Below are 22,169 nucleotides of genomic sequence, written 5' to 3' on the forward strand. Positions count from 1 at the left end.
ACTAAACACGATTTTTTTCTCTCTTTTATTTATGGAAAGTTACATTGCCATTAAATAATAGCACGCTTTACTAAATTTGATTTAACCCAAGTTATTATCGAAGAATGTTTCGCGGTATCGAAATCGAAATAAAAGCAAATGATACTTTATTTTCCATGCATACATAATACAAGATATATCATTTTTGGGGAAACACTCATTATTTTTATCGACATTTATAGACAGATTCTAATCAGACAATGACAATGCCAATATTTCATATTCGTTATTTATTTCATTTTCTAAGATCGATGCACGCTGAAATAAGCTACATTTATTTTATGACTTACCACAGCAGTAAACAGTAAAATTCTCATTGTAGTCGTTTTATAGACAATAAATCGCGCTTTTAGTAAGACAATGATAGAAAAGGAAAATCCTTCTAAACTCTAGAAATATTTTTCGCTGTGAAAGAGTACGGAAATCATAGGCACCCATGTACAAACAAACATCAGAATGTACCTTTCCTGTTTTGTCGAATATTTTGTAAAAATTCTTCTAAACCAATGTAATATTGTTAATGTTGGCTTTGCTATTAATTTGAAGCCAATTTGAAGATTATATAAATCATACTTGATAAAGATCTTCTATGCTAACTTCAGAAAATAAAAGGACGTATCCAGATAAGGTCGTAGAATTTAAGGCGTGTCTGCAGAAAAACCTGTAGTATGAATAAATTAAATCTCTGAATAGTCGAAAGGACCTTCAAATTCGTGGTTTAAAAATTATGGTAATTCCTAGAGATGAATCAAGTGTTCACTCCAATTTCTTAATCTATCAATTTTGTACAATTCTTTATTCAAAAATTAACTATTTTGTGGGGAATATTACAAACTTTTCTTCTATCATTTTAATGCACTTCTTAATAAAATGAGATTAGCTACAATTTTCCTAAAAAGAAATTGTTTTTGTTTGGAATCTGATGTATTTTTTTGTAAAAATATCAGTTTGTTAATTTTAATTAGAAAATGATTACTACTACATATTATAACAGTGACAGGACATGTCTTTCCATCTCGATTTCTATTCAATTTCTGAATTAATGATTCGCTTTATACTTTTCAATGAGCAAATAATTTATTAAAAATGTAATGTTATTCCGTGTATATCCTTAAGAGTTATTTGTTTGTTTGTTCTTTAAATATTCGGAGGATGAGCATATGTTTCGATTATTATTCTGGTTTTCGAGTAGATATTAGTTAACATGTGACGAAATTCATAATCTCAAGAAGTTACTATAAAGTTGAGTAAAACAAACAGAATCATGGTGACCTTAATTAATAAATGAACACTATTAGCAAACAGAAGTGAATGACTTTTTGCGTCTGTGGCTATTGTTATTTGCTCCAAGTTTGGGTGGCAATGTATGTATCTTTTTATTACAAATTTGATTATTTCTGTTTGAAAAACGGTAGTGTACTTTTGCTCCATCTTCTTGGTGTAAGATGTCATACTTATTTAAGATCAGAACTTGAAGTTGTACATTTTGACCCAGAAAAACAACCATTTTTGACCCATTTGTTATTTTGTCTTTTAAATAAGTGAATATAAAAAATATATAATTTCAGGATTTTTTCTTATTTTGACAATTGTTTGGGTTTGACAATTTTAAAATACTTCCAATTTTTTTATCTGCAAATTATTTCACAAACAATGGAGGATAGCAAATAATACAATGTGACAATGAATCTATATTTCTGTAAAGCCATATGCATGCTTTACGTTTATTTTTAACTTAACTAAGTTCCCAAGAGTATGTAATAAAACTGTCTTATATCAAAAACTTGAAGAAATTAAGCTTTAATTATTGATTTAAAAAAAAATCGTTAATACGATTCTGAGCGAGGGACTTTTTAAGGGAAAAAGGCATTTTTTAACAAAAAATCGAGTATATAAACACAATTGCATTTTTATCATTATTTAAATTTTATTTATTATTTTTAATATTTATGATATAATTATTTTAATATATTTAAACACAAAATACATAAAACAATAACTGTAAGAGCTTTATGCCTTGCACAAAAACAAAACCAAACGAAAGACTTTATTAAAAATGTCAAAATAGGTGCCACATAACATAAAAATGTGTCAGCAATGTTCGACATTAAACACAAGGTACAAGAAGCCGATGCTCCTACTTATATATGCGAATTGCTTCAAACAAAAACTTATGGCTTGCCCTGTTAACTTCATTTTCACTCTGGCAGTTACAAGAAGCCGATGCTCCTTACTTATATATACGAATTGCTTCAAACAAAAACTTATGGCTTGCCATGTTTACTTCATTCTGGCAAGTACAAGAAGCTGATGCTCCTTACATGTACTAATTATTTCTAGATTGCTTTAAAATAATTATATGGTTTTTCTTCATTTTATAAAGAATGTGGGTTCTAATTTTAAACACTACACCTTGTATATAATTAGAACTAAAAGAATAGAAGAGAATATAATCCTACAAGTTGCCTAGTATAGAACTGTAGGTGATCTTGTGGCGAATATGTAGCTGCAATTTGCAAATGCAGCCGATACTCTTGCTCTTGACACAGTTCGGGATGATTGCGCTTATAATTTGCGAAGAGCTCTTCATTTCTTAAAATATTACAGTAACATGTTGCAGGTGTGTTCAATATTAACAGAAATGCAATCTAATATACCTGGATAATGTGTATTTATGGTTGGATCATCCAGTAAACATGTAATTAGTCAATTTAATGACACGATAAATCATTTTTGTTGTTGTGAGCAAACGATTGTTGTTTCTATTTATTTTTTCCATGTTATTTGTTACTAGAAAATACGCAAATAAGTATTAATCGAGAAGAAAAAAATATGAATGTTTCTGAATCGAATGAAATTCAATTAAAAAAGAAGAATGTAGAGTATGTAAGAAAGCTTACGAAAACTTTCAAAATTTTCAAAAAGTGGTGTGTATTTTTCCTTTGCTTATTTCTTGAGAAGTGATTGCTAGAAGTAATCTACTAATATAATATTACATATAATCTACGAAATAGCCACACTTTGCATATTCCGCTGCATTCGAATAAAGTATCAGCTTAAAAAAAGAAAGATTTAAAAACGTTTCGACCAGCATTTTGTTCGTCATTATCCGGCCTACTTGAAAATAGCCGTACATATATTGTTCAAGTACTAAATGTTTAATATCTTTTCTCTTTGTAGAAAACACAATTTCGTGAGAATGGTCTCTATTAAATATTGGTTATAGTTTTATACGAATATTTATTATTTATATTGAAACTTGTTAGTCTTTTGTAAATTATTTGCTTAACCCACAAATAATTTCACTTAGAATCTTTGAAAATGAAATAGGTATGATAGATAAGGTGTATTGACAAATCAACAATAAATAAATCCGTAATGCCTACCTATTACATTGTTATTAAATTTATTTAGCACCGTTGTGCAACCATCGTATTATACCGATGTCTAAAATATTGGAACCACTTGTGGTTTCATCCGGTGTCGCTTTGCAGCATTGAAATTTGACGAAAAAGGAAATCCACACACACCTAGTCTTGAGAAGAATTTACCAACGTCCTACCTGACATTTAAAAATAATCGCCTATGATTATAACAAGTATTGAAGCAATCAGCTGTTTGTCCATTGTCAATAGCATACATTGTGCGAAAAAAATGGCCCCGGGCGTATTTGCCAGCCTCACTTGGGCCCACCGACACATCCTCAGAGGTTGTGACCCTAATTTCACTTATCTAAATGTTAGAAGTAATACATAGGAAGATGTATTTTCTTTGGAGGGGCCTGTTACATTATACGAGATATGCTATAAAAGATCTGCCGCAGCATCTTCATGCACCATACGCTTTCCAATTGTTGTGTATAATATGAAGTTGTTCGTAGTGGTGAGTACCTGCACAAAAAAAAATTAAGTCGATTTTCCACGGTAAGGGTGTTGGTGTCCGCGCAATGGAAACACGCCGACGGTTGACCAGTGAAAGTTCAGTTTTGAATAAATTTCTGTATCTCAGTTTACGCCGCCCGCCGGCCGGTTTTGGTATCATCACCTTGGACTGGTGTATATTTTAATAATAATGGGGTGATTTACATAATATGTGGATACTCGTTTTCGATTTCGATGCTCAAGGAACTTCCAATTTTTTTATGAAAAACATATTCGTTAGAACAACACTACTAAATCACTGATGGTGCTAAAATTTGTTTTTAAACACTCACATATTTTGTAGTTACTGGATCTGGATTTATTTTTAAGGTGTTCTACATCTACGACTGAAGCGAAAAAGTTAGATATATTTTGAAAGAATTTTTTCGCAACAAAACAATTTTTCATTAAATTTGGCGTACAAATTTTACTTTTTCTGATAATTAAAAAAAAACTTAAACACCAAATGTAATTGTAATTACAATCACAATTGCTTATTTATGTGTGTTAAAATAGCGGTTTAATTTGTTAGTATTTTCTACATCAACAATAAAATTTAAAAAGTGAGTTTTTATTTCAAAATACCATGCATCAATATTTAGTATCATTTAGTACTATGTGAAAAAAATATTTACAATTATAACAGGAAATTATTTTTCAATTTCAATTAATTTTTGTTGAATATAAACTAATGCAAAAAAATTAAAGAATTTCCGAAATTTTTCCATGATTTTTGACAGACTGTATTATTATATATTATTATTTAGGTGAAAAATGGTCGTATCGGAAATTAAAAAAAAGTATTTTGAAGCTCTAAGATTCTAGTTTTTAGAACCAGCGCGACAAAAAAATTTTACATATTTTTTTTTTTGGATTCGGAAAAAAAAATTTTCAGCTAAACCATCGCATTTTTTTCAAAAATCACGGAAAAATGTCGGAAAGTCTTTTGATCCTTTAATTTTTTGCATTAGTTTAGATCAAAATATCTCACATATCTGGATCTGAAAATTTATTGCAATCTATGAAAAAAAGTACTTATCAAAAATTTATTATAACCAAAGTAAATATTTTTTTTTGGCGTAGAAAAAAGAACGTTAATAATTTTATTACATATAGATGTTAATTAAATACGTCGACAATTTGTAAGTGACTCTTTTTGTGGTTTTAAACGAAAAGGCCCGCGAGTCGAAGTTTTCGAAACCAGGATATGGAAATTCAAAAAATGTCACTTTTTCTAAATTAGTTCTATAAACGTTTGATTTGAATTCAGTGTATTTTTACATTTAATTAGATGAGGCATCAGCCTAAGTTTCATCATTCTGCACCAAACGTCTTCAGAGATACCTTAGCAAAGATGATTTTTTTTTTAAATTTCAGTATCCTATATCACAAAAACTACTAATTTTTGGATGCACGTTCATATAACGTTTTTGACTTAAAGTCATTCAAATAATCGCCCCATCAAATTTTCGAAGTAGTTAATGAACACCCTGTATACATAAACAAATTATTATAATCTCAAACTGTTTAGTTGACTTTTTGGATTGTCAGTGATAAATAATTTTTAAAAATAAAATTATAAGCTGTGACTATATTTTAGTCCAACATATTCTCATGCTACATGAGATATTTAAAACGACTTTGGTGGTACATTTTAAATAATTATAAATTATATGCGTGTTTCAGTAAGCAAATTCCTATTATAATTGCTAAGCAGGTGTCGCAGTATTTCCTGATATTATTGACCTTTTTATCCATAATTTATCAGTTTTATTTACTTATTTACTCATTTTATTGATATATATTTGAAAGTAACAAGATTCCAGTAAGACAATTACCTAATAAACCTCATTCAAGGTGGCTGGTAGGTGTAAAAAGGTTACACTAGACATCTTACTTGAGAAGAGAACACCTTGTATATTACATGGATTATTCTATAAACACTATGTTTCATTAAACATTTATGAAAATTAATTTGTTGTAAAAAGATCGCGGTTCGAAGGTATTAGTATGTTTGTTGCATAAGTCACCCACAACATTATAAAAAATATAGTTATATGTAGGAGTGGAACTATAGGTCAATAAAGTTCTTATTGTTTGAACTTTGTATGGTTTATAAGGAAACGTTTAGTTTTATATTTAATTTTAAATACATCAGTAATATCCATACAAATAAAGACAATTTACAATACATCGAAGGTGTAACCTTTATTTTTTCAATTTTTTTGCCCTTCTATTTTTTTTAGTAATTCGCGTTCAAAGTTTATAAGTAGTACCTACTCAGTATCTCAGTTGACCTTAATTGCCATGAAAGTAAAAGTAGGAAAAATGTTTCATGCGCTAACACCAAAAAGAATTGCTTTGGTACCTAACATTTTCTTTTATCCGAATAGGTGAGTGCCACTATCATCGCCTTGGTGCAAGGTCGACCCCAGTACAACTACCCCGCACCTTCACCACCAAGCGGCAGCTATGGGGTACCCTCAGGCGGGTCCGCGGGCGGAAGGGGAACCATCGGGGGTGGATTTGGTGGTATCTCGACAGGAGGCTTTGGGGGCGTAGGTGGGGGAAGTTTTAGTGGAATCGGAGGCCTTGGGGGAATTGGAAGCGGCGGTTTTGGAGGTGGTAGTGGAAGAGGACCTATCGATGGCGGATTCATTAGCGGAGGAGGGGGAGGTGGTCTTGTTGGAGGCGGAGTTGTTAGTGGAGGAAGCGGACTTGTTGGTGGAGGAGGTGGAGGTGGAATTGTTGGTGGAGGAGGTGGTGGAGGTATCCTGGTCCAAAAACACATCTACGTCCACGTAGCTCCCCCAGAGCCAGAGGATGTAAGACCTCGGAGACCGCTTTCCGCTGGCCAAGCCACCAAGCATTACAAGATCATCTTCATCAAGGCCCCGTCAGCTCCTGATGCAACCGCTCCCACTATTCCTCTGCAAGCTCAGAACGAAGAAAAGACCTTGATTTACGTTCTAGTGAAGAGACCAGAAGAAGCTGGAGACATCACCATACCCACAGCGGCACCCACTCAACCTTCCAAGCCAGAGGTGTACTTCATTCGATATAAATCCAAGACGGAGGCTACTGGTGGTACCGTTGGGGGAGGCGGTACTATTGGAGGAGGTGGCATTATTGGAGGAGGCGGTACAATTGGGGGAGGTGGCGTTATTGGAGGCGGTGGTACCATTGGAGGTGGCGATGCTCTTGGAGGCGGCGGTACTCTGGTAGGAGGTGGGGGCTCTCTGATAGGTGGCGGCGGTACCATTGGAGGCGGCGGTGGCACTATTGGAGGAGGCGGTGGTACTATTGGAATCACGACGGGAACAAGTTCAGCATCGATTACCACTGGCGGTGGAAGACCTTCCACACAGTATGGTCCACCAGGTCAAAGTGGGCCATATTAATCTTTATCGGCAGTTTAAATCGAAATGTGATTATTAGACGTTCCAAAATCCAGTAAATCTAAACGAAATTGTTCCCAACAACATAGTATAATATGCTTTGCCTATATTTTTTAAACTTATTACGTAGTTCCTTTCATTTTGGAACGTCTATACGTGTAAAAAGGTACCATTCATTGTACATAACCCATTATGTTGTCTTCTATTTTAAGTATTACTAGTTTTATAGTGTAAGCAAATACGGTGACAAATAAATGTATTTTTTCTAATATTTGTTGTTTTTTAAAAAGTAATATTGGCAAATGAAGAAATTTTATGAAATAGGTTGAATAGAATTGAGTACTAGATTTTCAATAATGTCATAAATGAAATAATAGATTGTGGGTGAGATATAACCTACAAATTAATTCAGTGCTGAACGGGGCTGTAATCCGCAGAGTAGTTGTTTCCCAGAATCCCATTAGTTAGAAAGAAGAAAAAGGTCTCAATTTATACATTATACTAATGTTTAAAATATAATTTGACACTTTTTTGAATTTTCGATTTAGTATTTTAATAATACTAGGCCCTATTTTGCAGAAATCCGTTATCATTCAAATTACATTGTTTCCAAAGTCTTTCTACGTAAGAAAAGTACAAATAAAAAGATCTATGAATGAATGATGATTCAATTTTTGCAATTTAATAAGACATTTACATTTTTCAAACGATTATTTGTTACATCTGCTTCACATTCTGAAATTAACTGCAAATTTTTTACACTTTGGTGTATGAATAATAAAAATTGAACCGGTTCTTTGTTTCCTATTATATTCGAAATTAAAATGTATTTAGATTTGGAGCCTCATGAGCAAACATTAACCTTAGCAAATATTAACACAGTCATTCTTATTAACTGGTTATATATTTATTAATATCAATGACTAACGTACAATTTGTACCGGACAAGGTTTATGTGTCAAATCGGTATTTGAATCAGCAGAATTCTCGTCAAAATATGTTAATTTGTCATAATTTCAATGTCCTCGTATTTACGTATTTTCCACATTTTACGGATTTAATAAGTAAATTACTGAAGTATAGTTAATTAAATATAGATTCTTCTCTGTAACTGAGACATTTTTCTGCATTTCCAAGTGTTTTCTAGAAATTTCCAAAAAAATGTATTTTATGATAGTGAAATGTAAAATATATCCTACTACTCTTGCTGACGTCTATTCTTAGACATCTGTAAGATGATTATGCTTGCACAACTTATATATTTATGAAGTTATATTTTTCGGCTGATAGCTGAGGTTACTCTTCTTTAAAATGTGGACACAGTTTATCGGATTCATTAAAATTCTAGTAATATAATAAAGGTGGCGACCTTCATGTCTTACGAATATTTGAAATATTTTCATCATATTCGTATCTGTCATTCTTTTCTTCGACATCAAGATAACTTTCCCTTTAATTAGCACATCAGGAGCTTTGTCAATGAATAATTCAACATCATCCTTATAATTACTACGTGCAGATATACATTATTTAAAGAGTTGTTAGACCCACATCCTTTCCTTTTTGGTCTCCTCTTAACAAGATGTTAACTAAACACCTCCTCAGCTCAGTTTAGATTTTTATAAAAAAAAATGTGATTCGACCTATGCACTCATTTTAAGGTTATGTTCAACAAGTATTTAAAAAATCTCACAATCAGTCTCATTTGAAATTGATGCTTAACAAATAGATTTGTCATATTAGACGAACTCGAAAGAACTGATATTTTTTGTCTACACAGATTGCTTTATAATAAATTTAGATTAATTCAATACTTTTATATATCTAGTCGTTTTAGATAATATAATTTATTGGACACTCACCATAACGTAAAATTAATGTAAAACAAACATATTTTTTGAATTTTTATTACTTTTTAATCAAAATTTGCATATATCATTTAACTTATAGGAAGTCTCGGTTTCTATAGCTGTTCAAATTGCAATGTCCAGTAGTCATCAATTCTAGAATGTGGGCATAATAAGGAAAAAACCTGACATTTAGTTCTTCCAGTGGGTGTACCTGTGACCTTTAAAGTTAATCTGAATTATATTATAATTTGTATACATCAAGTTTTCAGGGTATAAACGGATTATGTGGTTGTGGTTTGTGCATTTCTTTTTGTTCTAATTAAGTGGCGATAAGATTGAGCAATAGTAGATTCTCAATAACACGGGAATCACGTCATTCACTTGAAAGTGGATTTTGCAATAAAATATACAGTCTAATGACATATTTCTTAGATATTTTATGCTAATATATGCTCGCAAGACAGTCGATTATTTTTGGTAGATTAAAACAGAATTCAAGGAGTTATAGGTCGCATTGGACTTGGAAAAAAAATGTTTCCGTACATTCTAAGCAATGTTCACTGAAACTTCAAAATAATCAAATGCCAGTCTAATAAAATTTTCAAGTGAATTCTAAAAATTTTCGTAAATTCTTATAAAATCAAATCATATTTTTGATTAAAAACATCTAAATAGTTAAACGAATAACATCATAGACATGCTAGCCATTAATATTATATATCTGCAGTTCATTCTTGTTCTAATCTATAAAATCATTTTGAACAAAGATCAATACGAAATTCAGCATTCTTCTGCATTTTAAGTGGTCGCCTTTTACAATTAAATATATATCTGAATATTAATAGATCTATCTTTATAACCAGTAACTTTTTTGCGTCTATAAATACTCCACAACGAGAATAACCCGCTTTGTGGTCAAAACTGTATCTATAATTGGATTAAAAAGTTGTAATTAACGCTGCGAATAACTCCTTGTGGAATGTCGACATACGCGTATTATGCAACGCATCCTTTCGTCCTGAACTTGGCCGTTGGTCCTGCGGATAAAAATAAAGGCACCGCGTTACTGTCCCCAGAGGTGAACGATTCCATAATTGCACCTGCCTGAGATTCGTGGATTTACGCAAGGCTGAGGATTTCAGTGCTGTTTTTTTTTTATATTCTCATCTAAATGTTAACCTGTAACTGTGACCACGGCGTTTGTCCTTGCTATAAGGATGTCTCGATAAAGCACAGTGGGGGCGAGGTATAAATAGATTTTGTATAATCAAGCTTCAATCTTTGACCGCCTCCCAAACTATCTTTATCATGAAGCTTTTGGTGGTAAGTAACAGAAAAAATAGTGCCCCGTGACAGTGATCTAGTGCTAGTGTGTATTTTTTTGTTGGATTATTTAGGAATAGCAGTTTTGTTTTTTTTATATGGGTATTGTTTGAATACGTATAATTGGTCTTAGACCACGTGGTTGCTAACAATTGTTAAAGAAAGGCAAATATTTACTTCATAATTAGTTTTTTTGCAACAATAAAAGTTGGAAGGATATTTTTTTATTTACTCTTTTTAAAAAATTAAGTATTCAAGTAAAAAGTATCTTAGTACGCTTTTGTTTGTTACGTGAATTGCAAGTTTTAGCCATTATTTGTTTCTTGATGTTCCAAAATTTGTCTAGATCTTAAATTAAACTTGGATATAGTACTTTGTTGTTAAAAATAGTTAGTACTTTAGTGTTAATTTAGTGAATAGTTACTTTAAATAAATTCGTAAAAAATACCGGATATATTAACGGATTTTAACATTATGTTTAGGGTTTTCCTTTTGAATGTTACAACCCATGCTGATATTTAAAGTTTTTCGGTTTGTTATGTCGTGGTCTATGTTCTCCATCGACTGTGATAATAGATCTGCCCCGACATAGCCAAGCCCCAGAACAACAAAACTTGAAAAACCGTTTTAAATATTCCTTCATTTTCCATTTTGCTAACATACGCTGTATTATAACGTAACGTGTTTTTTCAGCTGGCAGCGTTAGCTGCTGTGGCTCTAGCTGATGCCTCTCAACTCGCGGGCTATCAGTACAACGTTCCAGCCTCGAGCTACGGGGTGCCCCAGAGCTCCGTAACCGAACGCTATTTGAACGCTGTGCCCACAGCGCCCCCCCTCGGCTTGAACCTACCCGCCTTCGAGCACCAGGACTTTAACGCTCTCAACCCGTTACCTGGAGTTGTCGTTTCCACGACAGCGGCACCTTTCATCGACACAGGTTTCGTGTCGTCTACCCCGGCCCCAAGCGTGGACTCTGGCTTGATCGTCTCCTCAACCCCTGCACCAAGCGTGGTGGGTGGCGCTGGCTTGGACCTGAACGCTCAGCTGCCGGGATTAGCTTCTGGTTTCAGTTACACCACCCCGGCACCTAGTCTGAGCTTCAATTCCGGAGGATTGGATAGTGTTGGTCAACTGGGGTTAGGCTCAGGTTTCGTTTCTTCGACATCTGCGCCACATATTCAAGTCACGTCCGGAAGTCAAGAAAATTTGAACGCTGACGTTCACTTGGCCAACTTCGGCTTCAATTCTGGATTGAGTGGGTTCACAACTCCGGCCCCAACTTTGTTCTCGTCTACCGTAGCCCCGACCGTCTCCACCTTGGCGCCTGGTTTTGGATTAGGTCTAGGATCGGCGTATAATTTCCCAGGTTTTGGACTGAACGCATTTTCCACTCCCGCTCCTATCGGTTTGTTGGGAAGCGGCATCAACTTCCACGGCATAACATCAGGTGGATCTATTAGTGACGCTTTCGGGGGATCTTCAGCCACCGTCTCGGCTGGAATCCTACCCCAACCCCAGCAGGTTTCCAAACACCTGTACTTCTACGCCGCTCCGGAGGATCCAGAACCAGCGCGTACTCGTATCAACGTTGCTCCCGTAGCCCCGCCCAAAAAGAACGTTAAGGTTATCTTTATCAAAGCACCAACTCCCCCTGCCCCACCTCAGATAAACATAGCGGCTCCCCCTCAAGACGAAGAGAAGACGGTCGTATACGTGCTGGTGAAGAAGGCCGAAGACACACAGAACATCGAAATCCAAACACCCCCTCCGACAGCTCCAGCTAAACCCGAGGTGTACTTCATCAAGTACAAAACGCAGCAAGAAGCCGAAGAAGCTATCGCGAAAGTACAAAACAACCACGACGAAGGTTCTGGCAACGTAGTTGGTACCATTAATGGAGGCAGCCTTCTTAGCACAGTACCCACCCTGCCTATCGTTAACTACGTTTCATCCACCACCACTCCTTCACCTCTCCTAAGCTTCATAGGCGGTGGGATTTCAGGTCCAATTCAGAACAGTGGTCTTACCTTTTCCTCCACAACCACCCCAGCGCCTTTCTTCAACTTCGTAGGGGGTGGAATCTCGGGCCCAATCCAGAACAGTGGATTTGCTCTCAGTCCTCAAGTGGAGGACACCGACATCAGTCAAAATTTGATTTCCTCCGGAGGACAGACGTCTTCGCTGTTCAGTACCGGTTCTCCCTTAATCAGTTCGCTAGCCCCAAGTGGTAGTTTCATAGGAACTACCACCGTAGCCCCTCCCCTTGTTCCTCACTCCACCTACGGTCCACCGGCTCTCAAGAAATGATCACCATCTTAAGCTGTAGTTAAGTAAATTAACTTATAAACGTTATATTGTAATATAATTATTTTGCGAAACGTCAAGGTAATTATGATATAATATGTATAAATATAACTACGTACGTCTAATGAGCCGTGGGTTAGACCAAACAAACACTGCCTGGTTGTAAATAATACGATTTTGAATAAAATGTCGACAGCTCAATGTGTATAGATGTAAAATACATGTTTTTTTACTAAACGAGTAGTTTTATTCACACCTACCTTAGGAATTCAGTGTTTACGAGCATTTTTGTGACAGCTGCAATTGCTAGGAAAAGTTTTACAATTATATGAATCTTACATTTAACTAATTTATACCTCCTTAGATAGCAATATATTTCTAATAAACAAAATTGTAACAACAGTTCTTAATATAATCTTGTAAAAATAAGATTAGTATTCATTTTTTAAAGAGGACTTAAAAGTGCAGTTTTTTATGCATTTTAAATGAACTGATTGACAAAATATAAAATTTTTGCAGCAGAAGTCCGTTTTTGTTTTTCAAATAAAAGGTTTGTTCAATCTTTGCTTCATTTGTTCTGTTAAACCTAAGCCTATGTGAAGGACGAACAACTTATTCAGTTTCCTTATAAAATTAAAAATGTTAATGCTTAAAGTTTTTAATTTTTGAAGAGGTTAATAAAATATATTGATCCAGTATGCATATGAGGTTATGTAATCGTCAAAAGTTATTCATATAAACTTGACACGATTTAGAACATTAAAAAACTAGCCAAATTGATCTATTTATCATATTCAAATTTCAAAATGTTATGTCTTTATTTATAAACACAACCGTCTGCAAAGCTGGGAATGGAAGAGGCAAATGGAACACACGAATAAATCCATTTAAATTTGAAAACGTTAAATAAAATTAAAGATGATTATTACCAAATATTGCTTTTTTCTGAAAAATTATGAAACACTATTTATTAAATTAAAGTGTTAGCAGATTTGAAACGATATTTAAGTAGATAATTATCCAAACAGATATTTAAAAAAAATGTGCCAATTGTATTAAACATTATTCCCAATATGGACTAGATTTCTAATTAGGCAAAAGTATATTACAAACATAACCCTTGTATATGTCTTATTTTTCTTAAATGGAGACTAAAACGACCTTAATTTGAATACCCCGCCACTTTGAACGCTGCGCCCTGATTTGTCGAACAAACGAAGGCACGGGACCTAAAAGTTGAGTGGTGGGGGTGGCCCAAGTGACCCAATACCTCTTTACGTAAATATGAGTTGAAAATACACCTATAAATTGTAATCCTTGGCATTATACCACAGCCATTCCTTTTAAAATGTTTTTCAAATGATTTATTGGGCCATCTAGTCTAAACCAATTACTGGACAAGTTCCCCTCCGCGTTGTCATCCACCCGGATTCATTTTTACCGGTTTTCAAATTTTACCCAACAAATCTTATTCCTCGACAACACTTCGTCTGCTAATAATTAGCTGTAGCAATAAATGTACTGTAATATATCAGCTCTTAGTATAGGTATGCCTATGTTAGATGACCTGCTTATTAACATAAATATTTCACGGTTAAATATGCAAACCAGGCTCGTTAGATAAGTGCGGAACGTCAATAAAATATTGTTAATAACCTTGAAATTTCCTAAAATTTGTAAATCCAATATTGCCAAATAGTATCATTATCGAGAATAATGGTTATCTCTCTACGTGGGCATAGAATAACGCTGTTTTATTGGAAATTGACAAGGTTGTTCTAGATGTCTGCCACCATTTTATCGTTTTGAATAACTTTAGTGCAAATTACCGTTTAGTTATTTGCATGAGAGATTGGGACAGGAACCAGTTGTATAACATAAAATCATTTGCGAGTTCTTTTTAATCGTTTGTGCATCTGGGTCCGGTTTGATAATTTTCGTTTTTTGTTAAAATCGCTTTTAAATTGGCCATATACGACCGTTTGCGTTAAAAAGGTAATACTATAAATAATTGTTAATATTCGGATTTGAGAAATTATTGACGGATTTTAATGTAATTTCAAGGGCGTTTTATTGACGCGAAATTATTTTTGTATAAGATGCCTCTACATTTAATTTACATATATAGGTAATAATTACATAACATTCCTGTATCTGCTGAAAACGTTATTAATTAAAACTTATTTAATTAATTAGTATATGTTAGGTAAATGAGACTACTTTGTGATGATATTCCCTATATATTATTCAATAATGTGCCTAAAACATGTAAAAAACGAACCATAACATCTTTTTATATGACAGTACCTATACAAGGTGATTCACTTTTTATGATTAGAACTTTAACCATTGATAGATCTTGTCAAAATAATGTAATTTTTCTTTCCAAAGGCTTCCTTTTAGAGATATAAGTTCTTTTTCTCAAAAACCAAGCATTTAATTTAAAAATAGTAACAGACCTTTTTGCTGTAGAATAAACCGCAATGTAAGAAAAAATATATTCAGTTTGAAAATTTTCCGTGGCCTAGAAATTATATTAAAAATAGGGGTTATCAGAACCCCTTACGGACGCCTATGATTGATCTATTTTCACAATAATTTGTAAAATCGATAGAGTTTTTCATTCGTACACTTCATAGTAAATATAAAACAAATGTCTTTCATAGTTTAAGAAAAAATAAATAAAAACCAAAAAAAAATTTTCCCTAAATAGTTAATTTCAGTGTTAAAACTTGAAAAAAGATAACACTGAAATGTATGTAACAAGAATCATATAAAAAGAATTCATAATGTTTTAAAGTAACCACAAGAATTTGTCTTTCAGACAATGACATTTTTTTGTTTATTTTTTTCAGTTTTTGATATAGAAGTAAACAAATATTAATATTATTCCATAATCTAGCCGTTTTTTGACTAGACATTTAACTCCTCGTGGCAAAGGAAATCCCATTACGTTTTGATTTTTTTTTTTTTGTGGTTTTGAAAGCTTTCTTAAAATTAACGTGTTAATTTGGTGAAATATTTTATTCTGTCCAACTGACTGACCCATAGAAACCGGATTTATAATTTAGCTTATTTCCAATATTATTTGTAATAACTGGTCTAGCTGTTAAAAATACTCAACTGATGATTTTTAATATTGATCCTTTTTTTTCGGGACTCGGAAATTCTCGAGAAATTTCTAAAACTTAAAAAAGTCATAATTTTGATAGTGCAATACGAAATATAAACATGCTATTATACTTAACAATCATCATTAACATTTATTATTTATTCAGTATTTTTATTAATTATTTATATATTTCTACTTCTACTAACAAAACTAAATTAAACTTGGAGTATCTTCTTCTTAAAAACCTTTAACTTGTTTTTTATATTAAACACTTTCATTATACTTATGTTTATTTCAATGTTTTTGAATCGTAGCTTATTTCTTCCAATAATTATTAATAATCATTCATCATGCAGTCTTTTAATTAAATAAATAGTAAATAAGGAATTTAACCGAAGAAATTTTAAAAAAACAAGCTTGTGTTCTTCCTATTAATTTATCACTTATAATCACAATGTTTTAATTAACAAAACAAAAATAAAATAATCAACTAAAAGAACAGGAACTAAATATTTTCAAAATCAACATCAACATTAGGTATCTGCTTATAATAAAATTTCTACACATACTTATAACAAGGTACATTAAAAAAATAAGAATCGTCAAAGTAAACTAAAGCCTTAAAAACTTAAAATAAATAAATCATGAGCTAGTCGAGAAACCACTTTAACCGCTCAGTTATTTGTCGAGAAACGAATTGAACGCATGAACGAAACGAACTCCAATCAAGAACTTAAGACGCGCGTGATTTTTAAATTTCTCGATATCTCCACACTTTTTTCTCGTCTCGAATAAGGCCAGATTTCCCGGGAATTCTCGCTTCGAGAAGTCTCGACCAGAAACCCTAAATACAGATTACAGACTTCAAAGGAAAAAATTGTGTCAATACAAAACAAAAATTCGTCTTTGTTGTAACATCAAAAAAAAAAAGAGTTTTGAAAATCACTTGCAAAGAGAGATTGTCTATAATAGCAGTATCTAATATGCTCCATTATATCCAAAGTCCCGCTTAAACATGTTAATGATAGGTACACTGTTTAACCGAGGTCGTTGTAGAAACAAAAAAATAAATCAATTAATAACCTGCAAACTCTAATATCATATTTCTAAATATAGGTAATCCCTTAAGCTTAAAAAGATGAATTCCAACAGATTATCACTCTATTGAGAGAATAAAATTAACACGTAAATTTCTTCTTGATTAAGAAACGCTTCATCATTAAGAAAACGCTTAATTTTTTGCTTACACGAAGTGATTGAGAATTATTTCTTGTTTCAGGTGGATGGTACGTCCTGAGAGACTGGAGCGAAACGGATTTTGACCGGAACAAAATTTTTACACAGTTGCACGTCAGATATGGAGTGTCTCCGTTTTTCAAAATTTCCGTCGAGCCTAACCCCAATATGCCCGGTCACAACAGCATCGTGTTGTCTCCCTCTGGACTGGGCCTGCCGGACAAAGAGTACTACTTCAGAGACGAAGATGATCGAGTGAGTGATATTGCAATATTCCACTGTTAATTCTCTGTAAAAATAATAACTCGTTTGTCGATTGTCGCACCTATGACACACTAATGAGGACTAATAAGTCCGAAACCGGTCTGTGCCTGGTGGGTTAAACTGACAAACGATCCTAGCTGTTGCACTAGGTGTTGCGAGCATAATTCAATGCCGGTAGGGGCATATAGCTCTCGAAGTAGTTGTTTCTCGCAACACTGACAATTCAAAAATAATAACGCCAGTTCATATAAACATCACAAATGCTTTTTTCTAGATAATTTAGTAGTAAAAGCAATAAATATTTGATTTTCTTTCATAATACAGCACCCATTACGTTTGTTACAAGTGTCTTTTTCTTAGACTTCTCGTAATTTTAGGTACAGATGGCTTACAAAGAATATATCAGGGACGTGATAATCCATTTAAGTAGTACCGCTCGGAACGAAGCCACCAAGTTTGGTACAGACATGTTTTCTTACGAAAAAAGAATAGCGGAAGTTACGCCTAATACGATCGACCTTCAAAATCCCGTAGCGATGTATAACTCTGTCTCTATATCAGAACTTAAAGAAACAACGCTGGTACGTACAAAATCTTACTGCGTACAAACTATCCAAACTTATTTTTTTAATTATAGATACCGTTTTATGACCTACTGCAAGCCATGTATCCAGAGTCAAATATTACGGAGAATACAGAAGTCATAGTTACCTCATTAGAGTATTTGGGGCATATCGCACAAATTATTTCAACGACCGACAGAAAAACCATGAACGGTTATTTAATATGGACACTAGTTCGACGGTATATTCCGTATCTATCTAATAAGTACACCTCGGCGATGGATACTTTTAATTCAGAACTTTTTGGTAAATTCAAAACTAGTTTTTGTTGATTTTAATTTTTTTGAAACATTTTCCGCCACAGTACTCGATATTGCTCAGTATTAGTTAAAAAGGAGTACCTAATTTATTTTAGGTATAGAAAAACCTTTACCGAGATGGGAGATCTGCGCCGGCATTGTAAGAAAATTCATGGGCCTCGCCACGAACAACTTTTTAGAAAAAGACAATCCAATTCCTGGCGAAGCAATCTCCGTTGTCAATAACACGTTTAATTCCATTGCCACTGTGGTGAGAAACAGACTTGGTAAATTCGAAAATAACGCCTTGTTATACCGACATCTAAAATTAAAGGTAACGACTTTAGATCGTTTCGTTTCCTCGGGATAAACGTATTCCGTTTTAGCTAGCCACCCTCAGGTTACAAGTGGGAGTGCCGGAAAACGCAAAGAAAGAACCTTTCCTGAAAAGCTACTTCTCGAGTTTGAGGATAATCAAGACGAACCTATTTGAGAGTGTAAAGAACGCGATAAGTTTTAATAGAAAACTGGAAGAAAAGAAACTGACGAATCTGGTTCATGAGGAACCGATGATGTCTTACGCCTTAGAAAATGTTCCTAAAGTGACATACTCCCCGTCGGACCACACCGTTGTAATACCCCGGAATTTGCTGACTGATCCCGTTTTTCATTATAACTATCCCAGGTATGACTGTTTAACAATTTTAATCATCCGTTATGTCTTTTTTCGTGTCACTAAAAGTAACGTTGGATCTGAAAAATGTTTTCTTTACCGTAAAACACCAGCCGCAACAAAAATATAAATATGTGTTAATAAATACTGTGATTTATGAATTTTTTTAAATGGCATTCTCTATGCTTATTTCTGTTAATGTCAAATATCGTGTAATCGTTAATCTTTAAAAATAAATCTTCAGGTCTATCTATATTTAAAGTACTTAAGGTGATATCCATAAATTACGAATTAAAAAGCGGTTTGTGTCATTAGATGTATTTTCAACAATTTAGTAGCCTTTCGAAACAAAATTACTACTTAATTATGAATAATTGGCAGAATAAGATAAACCACTTATTTTTCGATTGTGTATTTTTTATTATTAGCCATAGTATTTTTTTTTTATATATAAATATGAAGCTGATTTAAGTTGATGCTAAAGTTTTTTCATAAATTCTCGTGAAATTAAATCAAATAAAATCTAAAACAAAGTAAAAAAATTATCTGAGAATTACTAACAAAAAAATACAAACATGACGTATCAGAATTATTCAAAGTTGTCGCAGAGTTTCAAGGAAATTGCCTCCTTTTTCTTGTTTTTAATAGCTGTAACGTCCTTTGGACAAACACCTACACAAAATTCAGCTTCAATAAATTATATTACAACTCATTTCTGCGTTTTAAATTTTATTTTCTCCAAAAGTTTCGCAACATATACTTTATTATTTATTAATATTTATATCATCATTAATCTTCTATTAATTCGTTCGAGGATCATAACCCGTCCCCTGCTGTCTCCTCCTGGCTGACGTATCGGCATCGTTTGTTTCCTCATAAAAATTTGACGAATCCTGGTATGGGATTCCCTTAACGCCTCTTCGTTTTGCGTTATTAAAACTTTTTCTGTTATTTCTATATTCATTATTACCCCTGCTTCCAAACTGTGTAGAATTTTTATTGAACGAATCTTCAGAGTGAGAGCTCGCAGATAAATTTTGAATTCCATTTTTGACTTCTGCCAGCTCATGGTTTCCATAACTTATTTCATTTTCACATTTTGAAACGTTCTGTTTATCATCTTTAATAGTCGGAAATTCATCTAAAACACCTTCATCCGATGGTCCACATAATTTGGTAGAGGTATCAGTACTTTCGTCTCCTTTAGAACTACTAGAAGTCATTGGTACATCAGCAGATGATGCAAAAATATCACTTGTAGGTGTCACAGAATACTTTTCAATTGGAATGGTATCATTTCTATTACTCTTAATATTTTTAGAATTTCTATTGCTGGTCTTGCTTGTCGCCTTATCACTATCAGAGTGTGATGGCAAATTGTTTGAATCAAAAACTACAAATCTTATTCTACCTTTGCCTTTTCTTTTACCCATTTTAAAGCACTAACTTAACCTATAACGTCGCTAAAATAAGATTTATTTTTAGTATACTTTCTCGGGACCCTGATTACGAGCAAAAATATGCATACACAAGAAAAATGTGCAATTATGAACTAAATATTGCGGATACTGTGGACGGGGAACCCCCAAACTAACGTTCCTTTTCATAAAATTAATTCTCTCATTCTATCACATATGGTGGTCAGAACTAGATTTGTGAGTTTAACCGTTACACGTCGGCACTAAAAGGAAATTAGAAAGGTTGTGGACTTCTTTAGCGGTCTTAGATCACATACGTACGATACACTCTACTATAAAAGCGTTTTCCATTCATTTGTACTTCTGCACTCGGGTCGGACTAAGAATATGTCCATCCTCTATTCTCAAATCGAAAAATAAAGGATGGAAATAGTTCTAGTGCACACTGACAATAGCTGTATTTGTTTTACCACTTGATTAGTTCACTTTGGTCAAATTGACCGTGATTTGAAGTATTTGAACTAACTTTAGGTAGTTTAAAGTTTAGGTTAAACAAAGAAGAGTAGAAGAGGGTGACGCTGTGGTAAATCATTACCATATTTTTTCCAGCTAAATTTCTAAAGTGAAAATATACACATTTTGAAATGGAAAATATGTTACACATAATTTATCATGGCTGAATTTTGTGTCAGGAAATCAACTAATAAATTTGGGTCAAATGAGATCAAAAAGTTGACCCAATTGGTTGAAATTTCGAATTTTGGTTTCTTTTAGAAAATCACTGTTTTTACTAATACATTGCAACTTTTTTCTGCAGTACGATTTTATACGGATCTTTATCGACAAGATAATGTTTGATTTCGAGATCACCAAAAATTGAATAGTCCCGAATTTACTAGGATGTTTTTTATAAAGACCGAACAGAAATGGTGTTTTTTAGAGGTTTCTCATATTTACGTCCATAAACAAACTTTTCCAACTCTATATCAATAACAATACTTTTGTTTGGAGTAGAATCTCAAAATTTGCATGTTTCGTGCTTCGTGTATAACTTCCATCTGATGAGAATTCTAATTTTGCATGTGCAAATTTCCAGCTCTATACTCTATGGAAGGTTAGGGGTCGAAATAGCAGAAGCAGTAATATCATCGATTCTGCCCTACGACAGTCTATGGACATCTGATAGGAAGATCCTATCGCCGTACCATAAGACAGTCGACGATTCCATCAACAGCGTACACTCCGCCTTAAAATGCTTGAGCGATTACGCGTCAAACCTAAACTTGGTTCTTCCATATGGTAAAGCGAACGAAACCTCTCTACGAAACTTGAAACATTTATCGGCAGTGAGTGTGACCAACGAGGTACGTACAAATGTGGAATTTGTGACATATTTTATACGTCTTGTTGCTTTTAGGCGCTGAAATTGTCTTTAGAAAACACGGACCATCTTCACCAACCCTCTCTGGAGATGTACGAGGATTCGGCACTGTTTTTCCTGGCCTATTCTCAGGTAATACTCAGAAATAAAGTTTCGATGTAAAAAAAAAAGTAACGTGTTGTTTTTTTGCGTTTTCAGACTAAGTGTTCTGAATCTACCGTTCAGCATCAACTTTATGAAAATATAATACACTTTCAGTTGCCCCAGAAAGTTTCGTAAGTTATTTATTGTAATTTCTCCGTTTCAGCTTTGTCGCCTAACTTAATTTTTTATTTCAAAATCTCTTCTGAAATTTTGCCAGCCCGTCGCTGTACATTGAAAATTTTTTT

At 33.5% G+C, this 22,169-nt stretch overlaps 3 protein-coding genes across 5 annotated transcripts in view; all 3 read left to right on the forward strand.

Moving 5' to 3' along the window:
• LOC108910124 (protein gone early) overlaps positions 1-22,169 on the forward strand; it is a 94,253-nt gene that overhangs the window by 71,885 nt on the left and 199 nt on the right. For all 3 annotated transcript variants that reach the window (XM_018714636.2, XM_018714637.2, XM_018714638.2), the window contains exons 5-12: positions 17,226-17,437; positions 17,824-18,027; positions 18,084-18,315; positions 18,425-18,642; positions 18,695-18,993; positions 21,496-21,763; positions 21,817-21,912; positions 21,979-22,055. In XM_018714636.2, coding sequence (XP_018570152.1) covers positions 17,226-17,437; positions 17,824-18,027; positions 18,084-18,315; positions 18,425-18,642; positions 18,695-18,993; positions 21,496-21,763; positions 21,817-21,912; positions 21,979-22,055 — 1,606 coding nt within the window. The remainder of the gene's footprint in view (positions 1-17,225; positions 17,438-17,823; positions 18,028-18,083; positions 18,316-18,424; positions 18,643-18,694; positions 18,994-21,495; positions 21,764-21,816; positions 21,913-21,978; positions 22,056-22,169) is intronic.
• Positions 3,898-7,534, forward strand: LOC108910128 (glycine-rich cell wall structural protein 1-like). The gene is made up of 2 exons (XM_018714641.1): positions 3,898-3,921; positions 6,353-7,534. The coding sequence occupies exons 1-2, from the start codon at positions 3,904-3,906 to the stop codon at positions 7,358-7,360; spliced, it is 1,026 nt and encodes a 341-aa protein (XP_018570157.1). The 5' UTR covers positions 3,898-3,903; the 3' UTR covers positions 7,361-7,534.
• On the forward strand, positions 10,450-13,071 carry LOC108910126. The gene is made up of 2 exons (XM_018714639.1): positions 10,450-10,530; positions 11,224-13,071. The coding sequence occupies exons 1-2, from the start codon at positions 10,516-10,518 to the stop codon at positions 12,835-12,837; spliced, it is 1,629 nt and encodes a 542-aa protein (XP_018570155.1). The 5' UTR covers positions 10,450-10,515; the 3' UTR covers positions 12,838-13,071.

The sequence above is a fragment of the Anoplophora glabripennis genome, unplaced genomic scaffold (assembly GCF_000390285.2).
Source record: "Anoplophora glabripennis isolate ALB-LARVAE unplaced genomic scaffold, Agla_2.0 scaffold184, whole genome shotgun sequence".
Classification (NCBI taxonomy): domain Eukaryota; kingdom Metazoa; phylum Arthropoda; class Insecta; order Coleoptera; family Cerambycidae; genus Anoplophora; species Anoplophora glabripennis.